Consider the following 12966-nt stretch of genomic DNA (forward strand, 5'->3'; position numbering starts at 1 on the left):
TTATTGGATTTGTCACATGGTGGCGCTGTTTTATATTTCTAAGTTCTTAAGTGAGTCTTCTGTTATTTTGTCTCGTGAAGCACGTGGATTTATTGTAAATTATTTTTTACACGTTTATATAGTTTTACATTTTTATTGCATAAAGGTCGTGATATAAAATGGTCGTAATAGGAAAGAAAAAGGTATTTGTTAAGATTATTTATGGTTTTCTTGAAAATCATTTATGTAACTGTAATTGAGGTTATTTTCTCTTATAAAGAATAGAGGAAATTTGAAAATATACATATTGATTATGTTTTAAAAGTGTTTTTGTTTTATTGTTAAAATCTCTTTTATATTTGTAGTATCAGGCTGGGGAGGGAGCACAATTTATGTCAAGGAAAGCTGCCTTGAAAAAGTTACAGCTTACATTAATAGATTTCCGTAGACTATGTATATTAAAGGGCATATATCCCAGAGAACCACGTAATCGTAAAAGGGCGCAGAAGGGACAACCTGGTATTAAAACATTATATCACAAAAAAGACATTCAATTTTTGATGCATGAACCAATAATATGGAAATTAAGAGAATTAAAGGTATGTTTAATTTGAATATTACAATACTATAATCCAAAGGTCAAATATTTACAAAAATTATATTTCCTTAGGTATTTAATAAGAAAGTTGGAAGAGCAAGGGCTTTGAAAGAATTTTCAGATATGAAAAGATATCTAAGTAATCATCCTACTTTGAAATTAGATCACATTGTTAAAGAGCGTTATCCTACATTTATTGATGCACTTAGAGATCTGGATGATTGTTTGACTTTATGTTTCTTGTTCAGTACATTTCCATCTCTTAAGCATATACCAAGAGACCAGTCTTTATTATGTAGAAGATTAACAATTGAATTTTTACATGCTGTAATTGCTGCTAAAGCTTTACGCAAAGTATTTGTATCCATTAAAGGATATTATTATCAAGCTGAAATTAAAGGACAAGTAATAACCTGGATTGTGCCTCATCATTTCAGTTTTGAGCCCCAAGCAAAAAATGATGTTGATTTTAAAATGATGTCTATATTTGTAGAATTCTACATTACGATGTTAGGCTTTGTGAACTTTAGGCTGTATCATACCCTTAATTTATATTATCCTCCAAAACTCACTACTAGTGGTAAGACGATTTTCCTGAAATATTTTTATGTAAGTGATCGATTTTACGGTTGCGTAATAGAAATATTTGATGTGTAGATAATAGCGAAAAAATACTCGTGGATGAGGAGGCATATGTATCAGAAAGGATAGCTGCATTGAGTGTACCGTTAGTAAACCTTGATCCTACATTGCAAAATACAGAAGATGAAGAATTGGAGATGGATCAATTTGCAAATGTATGAAGAAATTAACTGAATATTTTACTTTTCTTAACATTCATATATAATTACTCATTTTAGGAAAATGATGCTACAAAACTGGAAGAAGCAATGATAGAAGCAGAAAAAATAAAAAAGTTAAAGACAATTTTTAAAGGTTTGAAAGTTTTCTTGAATAGAGAAATACCAAGAGAGCCTTTAGTTTTTATTTTACGTTGTTTCGGAGCTGAAGTATCTTGGGATAAATTACTCTTTGTTGGGGCGACATTTGATGAAAACGACGAAACAATAACGCATCATATAGTGGATAGACCTAGTATGACCAAGCAGTATATTTCTAGGTAAGGCTTAGAAATATCTTTTTTATTATCGAGTTTTTAATCAATATCTTAATTAGCTGATGTTTTTATAGATATTATGTACAACCACAATGGGTTTTCGATTCAGTGAATGCTAGAGAATTGTTACCTGTAGAGAAATATTTAATGGGTTGTGTACTTCCGCCACATCTTTCGCCATTCTCGGACAGTCGCCATGATCAAACTTACATTCCACCAGAGGAACGTGCTCTTATGGACCCTGAATTTAAGCTTAACGATGGTGCGTATTCATATTCTAATTAAATAATTATTAATAGGCAATAAGTAGTAAAAAATGAATTTTCCTTATTTATTAGATGAAGATGAATCCGAAGAAGAGACAGAAAATGAAGAGGAAATGGAAGAAGATGAAACAGAGGAAAGAGATTCTGAAGAAGATTTGAAAGAGGAAATTGAATCGAGTAAAATGTCGGACGGAATAAGTGAGAAAGAACTACAACGAAATCGATTGAAAAATGTTGGTTATCTCCAAACACATCCTTGTGTATACTTTTATACGAATACTTGTATATATTTATTTTGTATATACTTTTAATTACAGAAAATGAAAGTCAAAACTGGAGAAGTGACGAAAGAGGATCCATGGGAGAAGAAACGGCAGGAAAGGCAAGAGTACCGATTACGAGAACGAATGATCAAAAAGAAACATCGCAAGTTGTATAGGAGCATGATGGATGGTCGTAAAGAGAGAGCCAAGGAAATATGGCTTCTTCGCAAGAAGAGGCGGCTGCATGATACAGCTGAGAAACAAAAGCGCAAGGAAGAACGTAAACAGAAAAAAGCTAAAATTGCTGAATAAAATTGAATAAAAAGAAAACAAAAAGTAATATAAGCTTAACGTTTAATTTACTTTCGTTTTACATATATCATATTTCTAAATGTACCGTATTAAGTATTACACCTTATCATGTTTTTTATATCACTTACCACGTTCCTTTTTTATGTTGTTATATTAATGATTTCGATCATAAATTTACGAAGATTCCACCGTGGAACGTGATGACTTTTTCGATAATCGTAGGTACAGTTACGCGTAATGGAGAGATGCCTTCAATCCAGTCCTCCCACTTACCGGAAGCCCACGTAGCCGACGATCCTGGTCCCTACTTTTCCACCGAAGGACTTTGAAGGCCAGACTACCCACACACGCTAGCCTACGCAATCGCGAGCGCCATATGTGTGTGTATGTACGTCTTTATGAAAGTTATTCATCGCGATGGTCCTCTTGATTTAATGACCATGTATAACAAATTTTGCACGTTCGACACTGCTCTGTTAATGGCACTGTTCGAAAGGTCGTGCATTGATCTCGAGCAGTTCAATCGTGGAACGCTCTTCATTTCGGGTTCGTTTCGGTCATTCGATCTCTAATGCGTCTTTGATTACTTCCGTGACTTTCGCTAGACGAATTAGCATTGAAGGTCGAATCCATTTAATGGCGGATAAATTACCATCAATGCATCCGGTCACTTTGCGTACTATGTTCGTGAGTCACCTTGAATCGAACATTGGAATCGGATGCGAGAACGAGATACTCATAGGTGGGTATCTCGCCATTTCTGTTATTTTGCAATTTTGTAATTTTTGCGCTTTCCTTTTTTAGTATGGACACATCTTCATGGAAGAATTTCGAAGAGCCGTGAGCGATATTTGAATTCAATTTCAAAAATTTTATTTAGCGATTGTATCATCACGATCGTAAAAGCAAAAGTATGTAGCGAGCTTTTCACACAGTGAAAGTAAACACCCGCTTTGTTATTCGTTGGATTTCTATGCGGTCATCATCGTGATTTTCACTGATCGATTATCGGGACGATTTTCATTTCTATTCAAGACACGAACCTCCCCGTTTGCAATGCCGTACGACCAATACCGAGGCTCTAACAATACTAATCGTGCTTCTAAATCGCTTATAAAGGACAAAGAAATGACTGGTTTCGGAGAGCGTAAAAATGTTATAGAAAATTAAACAAGAGGAAACGAAACAATATAAATCGTTTCTACGTAAATCAGTTCAAACTTGTGCAACACGTTTCCTTTCGATAAATCATTCCCCGTTCAAACAATCGGTAAACCGCCATGTCTTGCGTAAAAAAAGCACTACTTCTGTTTCTCGTCAAGGTCGACAATTCATTAATGTCTATTTATGAAAATCGACTTGCAGCGTTTCTCTTTCGTCTGACATAGGTTTTTCACGAGAACGCTCTCGACTCTGGAACCCACTTCTCATCGATTTCTTCGGTTATTTGCAGTGGTGACTGAACCGATGTGTCGCGACACTATCGTCGGTGAAGTCACCAATACTCAGTCCGATCTAGGTGTGCGAGTCGCGTTCAGATCGGATGCTTACGTCACCCTTGCTATTCCTGTTCCAGCCCATCTCCATTCCGATTCCGAGTATCCTTAAAAACGAGCATCCCTAGAAACTGCAACACGATCCAATAACGTTCTAATCTGCTGCTCTAACTTGCGGTCTTCAACAAATTACTCTGCTTCGTTAGATCTTCGGATTTCGCGCAATTCCACCATGAAAATCAAAACAATTTTCAATTGACCATCTTCCTTGATTGCATAGCGATTAGGCTTGGACATTTGTTCTATGTTTTGTGAACTCGGATATATGTTCTTTTAAGCGTAGAAGAATTTGTAAAGGAAGATTACGAAACAAGGATTATCCTTTGGAATTTTATGCTTTGGTTCCTGAATTTTTTCTTTCAGGATATCGTCGATACTGAATTTGGTCCGAAACCTGGATGCGAGTGCGTGGGACGTTGGCTGCGAGAACATTGGGACTACCTACATGGCTAGTGGTAACGCATCCGACTGTGAAATATCAAGGCTTTCGAAAACTCTTTCCTTCGAGTTCGAAGGTAACAACACTTACACGAGATTAAAAGATTACATCGACGATGATGAATATAACGTGGAAAATAAAAGAGAATAGTTTAATGAATATTTTCCGTTATAAAATACAGGTAATTCGTAGATAATAAAAACGATAAAGAGATGTTCCAATGATTACCGTTTAGAGTGTCCCCGTCACAATGTTTCACACAGTAATATACACGGTCGTGTAATTAACTGTGGATGCAAAGTAAACAGCAAAGTTACCATATCTATTTGTATTGACATGTAGGTACGAATCAGGAAGAACGGCCTTGAATTTCATCAGTATCCCGCGTAATTGCAGTGTAGCGTCTCGCGAGGGATCATCAACGAAGTAGAAGAGGCGGGTTCCGTTTTCGCGAGGCGAACACAGTGGATCGTTACCTGTTGGAAAAAAAGTGTAATAAATGGCAGAGGATGCCTCTCATATGAGCAAGCGAATAATTATATAATCAAGGTTATTACTGCGTTAGATAATCGATGCACCAACGCGATAAAGACGCCGCTGTGTTTGGCCGATAATATTAAAGAGTGGCCTTGGAACACTTCCCCCCAAGATCTTGCTTAAAAGATCGTCATCAAAGCTGATGCTATGCGAAAGACGTTCGAGTTGAATGCACTTTCATGCGTTTAATTGTTCCTTACCGGCCGTTCGCCTCCGACGATGATTAACTTCGATGATTTCAATGCCGACAGAAGCGATGCGTTTGCTCGAGGGATCTTAAACGGGCTTCATGTTTCATCTGTACGACGACGTTGGCGTGAAGAAAACGCCACGACCACGTTTATTAAAACTTGCAACGGATGAAAAAGTCTCTTTAATTATGTTTAAAATCGCGTGACGCGATGTTCTGGTTTTAGTATTCGTTTAATGCTTAAAGTTACGGCTACGGTGGACGCGTTTTAACGAACGAAACATCTGGATGATCTTGCATTATTGAATCAATATTATTGGAGAAATTTTGCAAGTCACCAGTTACGAATTATAGATATTACTAAACATCTTTGCAATAATATTGGCAATATTAACAAGAGATCCGTGAGAGAATCGTTGTCCCAAAAAAAAAACCACTGTCGTGGAAATACCCTCGATCAGGAGTCAACATTACATCACATTATTAACATATTCTTGATATTTAATAAAGCCAAGTAAATGATTTGCAGAGATATAACGAGTCACGAGAACAAAGGAACGAAAATTATGAGCGGTGCTGTTAATCGTGCCTTTCATTAAGAAAATCAGCAGCAGGATTGGCTATTTCAATTCGTCGCGGCGCGAATTACGCGCTATAAATCAGCCTGGATACTTTTACGCGGCGTTCGATCGCGAAAGAGGTAAACGCGTCGATTATCGTGACCTCCGGCCGATCTAGGAATTCCTGTTGCTCGACGGAAAAGCGCGGTGCGTTATGGAGTGTCGTCGGCGAAGCGTGTGGCGATTGCATTGTGATGTAACGCATGATTCAATGGAACAGGGGATCATTCACGTCGGTTGGCGACACGTGCCTGGCTCGTTTGCAAATTGGTCAATTATCATCGATCACCGATGATATTGGTCGGTATTTTAATCGAACGTTATCCTTCCTTCTTACGTTCAACCTTTACGGGGGGATGAACATGTCGAGGCAACCTGTAGGACAGGTATTTCCATGAAATCGGAATACCACAGAGTAACGTAGATTTTTTTGTAACCAAGATTATCCATTATCGTGCATTAACGTTCGTTTCGCTAAAAGAACCGATAATCGAACGTTAAATCGAGGAAATCCATAGGAAAGAAAACATTGCATAGTTAGTCCATACTAGGATTACAGGATAATTTATTTTAAACGAAGGATGTTATTTATAGGAAGTAAAAAAGAAGGGGAAAAAAGAGCGTTTAGTCGCTACCAAGAGAGGAGTAGCCGAGCTGTTTAACCGGAGCGAAGAGAGATCTCAAAGGGGCAGGTATTTATTACGGAAGAAGTCGACTCCGGGAACAGTGTCAGCATTCATTCTCGTCATCACGGGGTGCCGTGAGCGTGTCCGTAAAAATGTACAAGATGTTCAAAGGGAGACTAATTACAAAGTGGTTTGCGTGGCGGACGGCCGAGCTTTTGAAATTTGATCGAGCAACCGATCGCCTCTCCCTGGTCTGGCGTCGAAGTTTATCCTCAGTTGGCCAGGCGGATGACGCATCGTCGAAAAGAATACGAAATGAACGTGTGCCCTCACGAACCCGTTACCCACACTATTCCCCGGCGAACTCGAGCTCCCTATCGTATAAAGTACAAGGTGTGCTTCTAAGGTGTATCTGAGATCAAGAGATTCTACTTGAAAGATAAAGCGATACGTTGTACTCTTGGTTCTTTCTTTTCTTTTTTTTAATTTGCAGTTCGATTAAGCCTTAGAGGTTGAGATTTTATCTGATGAGAATTCTGTTCTGAAGCTGTCATTCGTAGCGATCGCAAGCAATAATTTTTTTACTATTTATCTTCGATCATAATTATTTAATTATATCTAATTTGGTATTATTGGCTTTTAAAGTACAAATAAAAATGTATTTTGATGTGAAATTTCACGCGCGGTAACATTATCACGATTTCCTTTAATAGATTCGCTATTGTATTGGCGCATATATCGCGTCCATTTGATTCGACTTTAGATTCGATTTCGACAGAAACGAAATAGTATGCGCTGTGTTAGAAGAAATATTATTATGTAGAATAAAGGTCTTTCTGGTGAAAAAATTACGAGTGAGAGGTAGCTATATAACGTATAGCATTTAAGGGTTAAAAACAAGACCAGATGGTTTACTTTCCCGCAAATTTCAATTGCTCTGCGTGAAACCATGAATCACCGTTAACGTAATCGCTGGCAGGTTGCGCAACATTGTTTCGACCGAGGCAACCACAAATAACGCGATCTTGAGAAAACAAAAGCTTTACCCTTTTTAATCAGGCAAAAGATCGCTCGATATCACAGGGAGGATCGTTGGTTGGATTCACGGAAGCCGAGATCTCCCTCGACCGGGATCTCATGGATCGTTGCTCGATGCTTTAAAAGATTGCATCGTGCCTCACGGATCGTTGCTTCGATCCGCGGAAGGAAAAATCCATGGGATCCGGGGATCTTGCCGGGAATCGTCTACCAGCCCATGGAACAACAGTTAATACACAACTTGTATTATGCAGGTGTACACACACACACACGCACACACGTATAGTCGGTGGAGGCAGGAAGGACTAAAAAACCGGGGACTGAATCGCTTCGAGGATATCGGCAAAAAAAGCTCATTTGGTATTTCGTTGGCTAAAACGTTCGCAAATATTTGCAGTGTAATTATTGAAAGAGCACATCGATCCGTGCGAAGATGTGGTTTCGCACTTTCTTACCTTGTTCGTGGACCTCTCCTTCTGTGATTGCTAAACGCTTCGCGTGACAAATTTCTTGTTACGTCAGAAAACAGAAATGTAAGTACCTATATATATATATATGGTGTTTCATAATAATCGGATTTTACTATGAAATGACTGTTTATTTGTAGGTTCTAACTGACGATTTGATCGATTTATTGACTATACGCGAGGGTTCAGCGGGTAGATAATATAGTGCGTATATAATCATTCTCTAGTAAAAAAAATATATATATATATACTTGTACTACTTTTCTATCGAACTCCCGATATATCGCAGTAATTTATTTCAGCTGAATTCAAACGCGATAAATCCTGAAGACGTTACATCTCTCGAGCGTTCTATCTACGCTTCCTATCGCAACTTTGACAATTATCATGAATCAAGTCTCGTATCCTGTGTACGCCTTCACGGTTAACGAAGGCGGGAAAATGTCTTTTTTCGCATTTCCGCAGAGCCCCATTCCGTGAAATCACTTGCAGTGTCGTCAAACGAGATCACGAAGTCTGGTTACACGCGACTCTAATGACACCGTGTAGCCGGGCTAGAGTACATCGGTGTCGCTGAACCCCGGCGCCTCGAGGCACTTCACAGGCGGAGGCCACGGAGAAGAATCCACGGACGTGCACCTCTATACTTTGCACCATTACGCTTAATCTACGACCTGCCTTTGCATCGTGTCGATTCATAGAGGTACGTCGACGTAGAAACGAACGTCACCAACCAACACGGCTCGTCCGATGTCCCTCCGTTGATTTGTGATCTCGTGACCGGAAGAAAAACCCCACGAACACGTGGTACATCGCGCGCATTGCGCCACAGGAACCAGTAGGTACTCGAGGAATTTCAAAGCTATGTTAGCTCTGGCGAATCTTATGTAAATCGAAGAAGCGTGTGCTCGCCCGTCGCTTTCTCACCTTTCCTTCTGAATTATGCATCAGCAAACGGTTCAACTAGCACGACTATGTGAGTCGGCAGCCATCACAAATCGATGAGTGCCGTCAAGGTTATTTAACCATTCTAAGTCGATGTCTAAGTAAAATTATATGTACGATCGAAGGAGATGGCCATTTTCGACGGGATGAGGTATGCGAGGTGCATGTCGATTCTCGCGTCTGTAGATGTAAGTAAAACGTGGTCAAACGTGAGTTATGTAAATAACTCTACCCACTGTACAGGTGTATATATATATATAAATATATATATATAGAAAATTGTTCTTCGTTAAATGGCAAGGTTCCACAATTTTGCTCAATTAATTTTTTCTTCTTACTCACGACACGGGTGGAACGCGATCAACCTTGAGGAACGTAACGGAGCAAAGCCTCCGTGAAATTCCAAGGTACTGGAGTGGCGTGTCTGGTCCCGATTGACCTCTAGGAAAAGGATCATCTGTCCTCTAAGACGCTTAACCCAGAGCCTAGCTCTCGAGGAGTTTCGCGGAGGCATTCTCACACGAGCGCGAGGTAGATTGGTTGCAAGCGTTGAGCACTTGGAGTTGGCGCGTAGACCGACTCAACGTGCAGTTCTATATAGCTGTCGAGCCCCGTGGAAGCGCGTCGGAACGGGTAGGAGCGATCGGATTGTTCCAGGTGAGAGACAGAGAGGAATCGAAGAGCGTGCAGGCGAGGGCAAAGGGAAGGGAGGCAAAAGAAGAAGGAGGAGAAGGAACGAGAGAGGCGAGAGAGGAGTTTGTAGAAGGAAAAGGAGAGGAGGGAGAGCCTGTGAAAAGAGAGAGGCCGATCGAGCAAAGAGAAGGACCGTTGGCCAATGAGACACCAGGCCGGTGATGACGTCGTCGTTGTCTCACGTCCAAGTCTCACCAAAAGTCTTCGCAAGCCGCTAGTTCGTCCGCGGTCTCCCGACTGGACGAAGAGTTCGTCCTTTTCACGAACTTAATCACCGACAAGGTGGTTTTTATTTATTTATTTATTTTATTTTATTTTATTTTTATTTCGTATCGTGGACCGACCAGTGAAACAAGCCAACATTGGACTACGGATACACGGAAGGATCGTGGCTGAAGGAGGCTGCTGTCAGCCATGGGGACGGGTAAGTTGCTGCACGGTGGTCCACCCTGGGTACCGTCTGCTTCAAGGATTCAACTGCTGCCCCGATATGCCCGTTGCTTCGCTCAATTTTAACGATTCCATCTGGATTACCTGGTCGTTCTTGTTTCTCCCCCATTAATCCGCTACTCTCTCCAGCGATCGTATCTGATCCTTTTTCCTTCTCTCTTTTCGATCCGGTGAACACGGCGCTGGTCCGCCACTCGCCGGACATTATCGATATTCAGCGATGGTTTCTCCTTTCATTTTAATATTCCTGGTCCTTTTCGCGATCGCGAGATCCACAGAAAGTATTAATTTTAGTTGATAAAATAGAGACGACCGGTAGAATAGATAGTTCTCGATCGCTGGACCCGACGCTGAACGGCTTTGGCCTCTTCTAAAGTCAAGGTCACTCCGTAGGAATATTCGCGAGTGATTATATCGGATCATCGTCTATCGTAGATCGTTTGAAAGTCGTGTACCTTTCAAGGATACTTCGAAAAGCAAGATAATTATCGTTACTGCCATCAAACGTTCTTGCGGTTTGTTCTCCAAAATGGACGTCCTTTATTCTTGCTCATCGATAAAAATATAACTTCACGAAGAATATTCGCTGTTCCTTTTCTATCTTGATCCTGAAAACTACAAGTCTCCTGGTCTTGAAACAATTACGAATTCTCGAAGAAGGACGTGGAAAGTCTGTGCTGTTTCTCGATCTTCCGCGTAAAAGTATAACACTTTTGCCGATGCGGCATCACTTTCATCTCGTGTCCTTTCGACCGAGAATACGATACGTCGTATCGGTGGAATCATCCCGGTAAGATCGTCGATCGATCCGTTACAGTTTTCTCCAATCTGATCCTTCGTACGTAACGTATTAAAATATAAAAAGTATACGAAACGAAGACAGAGGTATTTGGTGAAAACGATTGTGCAGGTGCTGTCGAATGCAGTTATGTCAGAGCGCACGATAGTTTCGACCTTTGGTACATCCTTTAGGGAGATGGTGTCAAGGATGTGCGCGAGGTGTGCGCACCATCGGATCAGAAATTATGCGACTACCTGGGCGTAACGTGAACCGGTTGCTTTTCTTTTTTTCTGCGCGTTAAAATAAATCCTCCATTTTCGTTTTCCCGTCACGTATTCGTGCCTCGTCCATTGCACTTTCTTCGTTCCTCCACGCGTACGGTTTCGTGCGTATTTGGCGATCGTTTCGTACGATCGCATCTTCGTGATTTATTTTTTTCATACGTTCGACCGATTACTTCCGGTTTCGTCACCGTACCCATGTTAACGGCTTTCGAAAGTACACGTAGTAACAATCGCGGCAACGTTGAAAATTTGGACCAACCACGTTGCAAATTTTCTTTCTAAACTAGTTCTACGTTTACTCGTTTCGCGATTACTTGCGACACGATTCGCTGGAATCCTCTTCCCCGAAAGGATCGACCAGTGGAAGACTGGTCCGTCTTGGAAATTGAATTCGACCGAGTCGAATCATCCACCGCTATTATCTAACCCGCTGAAGCCTCCGCTGTTAACCTTGAATCTCTCCCATGATCTCGAGTAGCCAAGTGGACGGCTGAACAAAGTGATCCAGAGATCTAAGTCGCTCTAATAAAATCGATCGACAAAAATTCGACAGTTCATCTCTTAAGAAAGAGATACAGAGGAAATGAAAGAGTAACATCCAGAGTTGTTTAATAATGAAGATTTCGTTCCCACGAAGGTAACGTAGCCCCGATGAGATCTAGTCAAAAAGTGTCGAATCTTAACTGAAACGTTCAATTCCATTAGATGGATGTAACGTGGTCGTACTAGGTTTCATAAAATTTCAAGAAATTCAAATAAAATCTACCTGCAGCGAATCATCGTCGAAAAGAATGTAACGAAAGAAAGCAGTGTATATATATATATATCATTCTATCGAATGTTTCTCTCCCGAATTTCGTTCTCATTTCGAAAGAATGAGGTTCGAAGTTTCACGAACGCCGAACCGAAGCTATTTCCATCCGATTCGTGTAAGAAAGGACGACATTATCGAGGGGCGTTTCGCGTTCGCGTTCCAAGGTATCTGTATCGACGATCGATCCACTCGAGGCAACTTGGAGTACGCTCGAGTGTACGTGATACCTGAGGTGCAGTGAATTCGAGCAGACACTTTCTGTGACAAGTATATACATGGTAGAAGTTTGCTGGCTCGGATCCGGTTTTGCGGCGGGAGTGCGTGCTTTCACCGGTTCGCTTCGAAATCGACGAGATGTGCAAAAAGGATCCTAGGATGATGATGATTAAGCGGCGAAAACGGGTCGCGAGTGCCGCCAAGATGATGCTGTGAGTGAGTGAGCAGTTTCGGAAAACGCGAGGACGAAAGAAAAAGGAAGAATACCGCGAGACAGTGAAGGACTTAGTGTGGATCCTTTGGTGGCGTCCTTTGCGGACCTCGGACGGTCGTCATCGTCTCCGGATGTAACGCAAGTACCTATTTTTAACAGCGACTACCTGCTGACGCCATTACGTAAATTCTGTTGGCAATATAAAAATAATCATGAACGAGGGAATTAAGACATTAAATTGTAGTAATAATCGCGATTAAGGGAATTACAATGATAAATGGTAAAAATAGCGTCAACATTTACATACGTGACTCGGTATAAAGTTCTCTAATGGACAGTTTTATATCCTTGGATCGTTCTTTTTTAAGGATTGCGTAGGGTGTCTAAAGATGGTAAATTTGTAAAAATAGTATCAAGATCTCGAAGTGGTTTTTGAAGTCTCTTCATAGATTTTTTTATATTCTTGAATCACGTTTTCTTTTAAGGGTTCTATAGGGGTTTAAAAACAATGATTTTTTTAAATCAGATAGAATTTCTTGTACTTTTCACGGAGGATCGAAA

The 12966-nt window shown here is 40.6% G+C and overlaps 2 protein-coding genes and 1 long non-coding RNA gene across 3 annotated transcripts in view; all 3 read left to right on the top strand.

The window, feature by feature from the left end:
• Window positions 1-21: 21 nt before the first annotated feature.
• On the top strand, window positions 22-2559 carry LOC117154141 (pescadillo homolog). Its single transcript, XM_033328842.2, has 8 exons — window positions 22-182; window positions 345-578; window positions 650-1157; window positions 1235-1374; window positions 1438-1697; window positions 1769-1956; window positions 2033-2193; window positions 2278-2559. The coding sequence occupies exons 1-8, from the start codon at window positions 159-161 to the stop codon at window positions 2533-2535; spliced, it is 1773 nt and encodes a 590-aa protein (XP_033184733.2). The 5' UTR covers window positions 22-158; the 3' UTR covers window positions 2536-2559.
• Window positions 2560-2790: 231 nt separating this feature from the next.
• On the top strand, window positions 2791-5129 carry LOC143305192 (uncharacterized). The gene is made up of 3 exons (XR_013061955.1): window positions 2791-2919; window positions 4455-4606; window positions 4873-5129. It is a non-coding gene; the product is annotated as an uncharacterized LOC143305192 (long non-coding RNA).
• Window positions 5130-9853: 4724 nt separating this feature from the next.
• The window catches only part of dpy (fibrillin-like protein dumpy), a 114845-nt gene continuing 111732 nt past the window's right edge, over window positions 9854-12966 (top strand). Inside the window, exon 1 of the mRNA XM_076617060.1 lies at window positions 9854-10070. Within this exon, the coding sequence (XP_076473175.1) occupies window positions 10061-10070 (10 nt within the window). The 5' untranslated portion in view covers window positions 9854-10060. The remainder of the gene's footprint in view (window positions 10071-12966) is intronic.

Source organism: Bombus vancouverensis, chromosome 3 (genome assembly GCF_051014615.1).
Source record: "Bombus vancouverensis nearcticus chromosome 3, iyBomVanc1_principal, whole genome shotgun sequence".
Classification (NCBI taxonomy): Eukaryota; Metazoa; Arthropoda; class Insecta; order Hymenoptera; family Apidae; genus Bombus; species Bombus vancouverensis.

Coding starts and splice junctions, on each gene's coding strand:
- LOC117154141 (XM_033328842.2), top strand. CDS start 159: ATGGTCGTAATAGGAAAGAAAAAG. Junction 183..344: donor TCGTAATAGGAAAGAAAAAG/GTATTTGTTAAG, acceptor TTATATTTGTAG/TATCAGGCTGGGGAGGGAGC. Junction 1,698..1,768: donor ACCAAGCAGTATATTTCTAG/GTAAGGCTTAGA, acceptor ATGTTTTTATAG/ATATTATGTACAACCACAAT.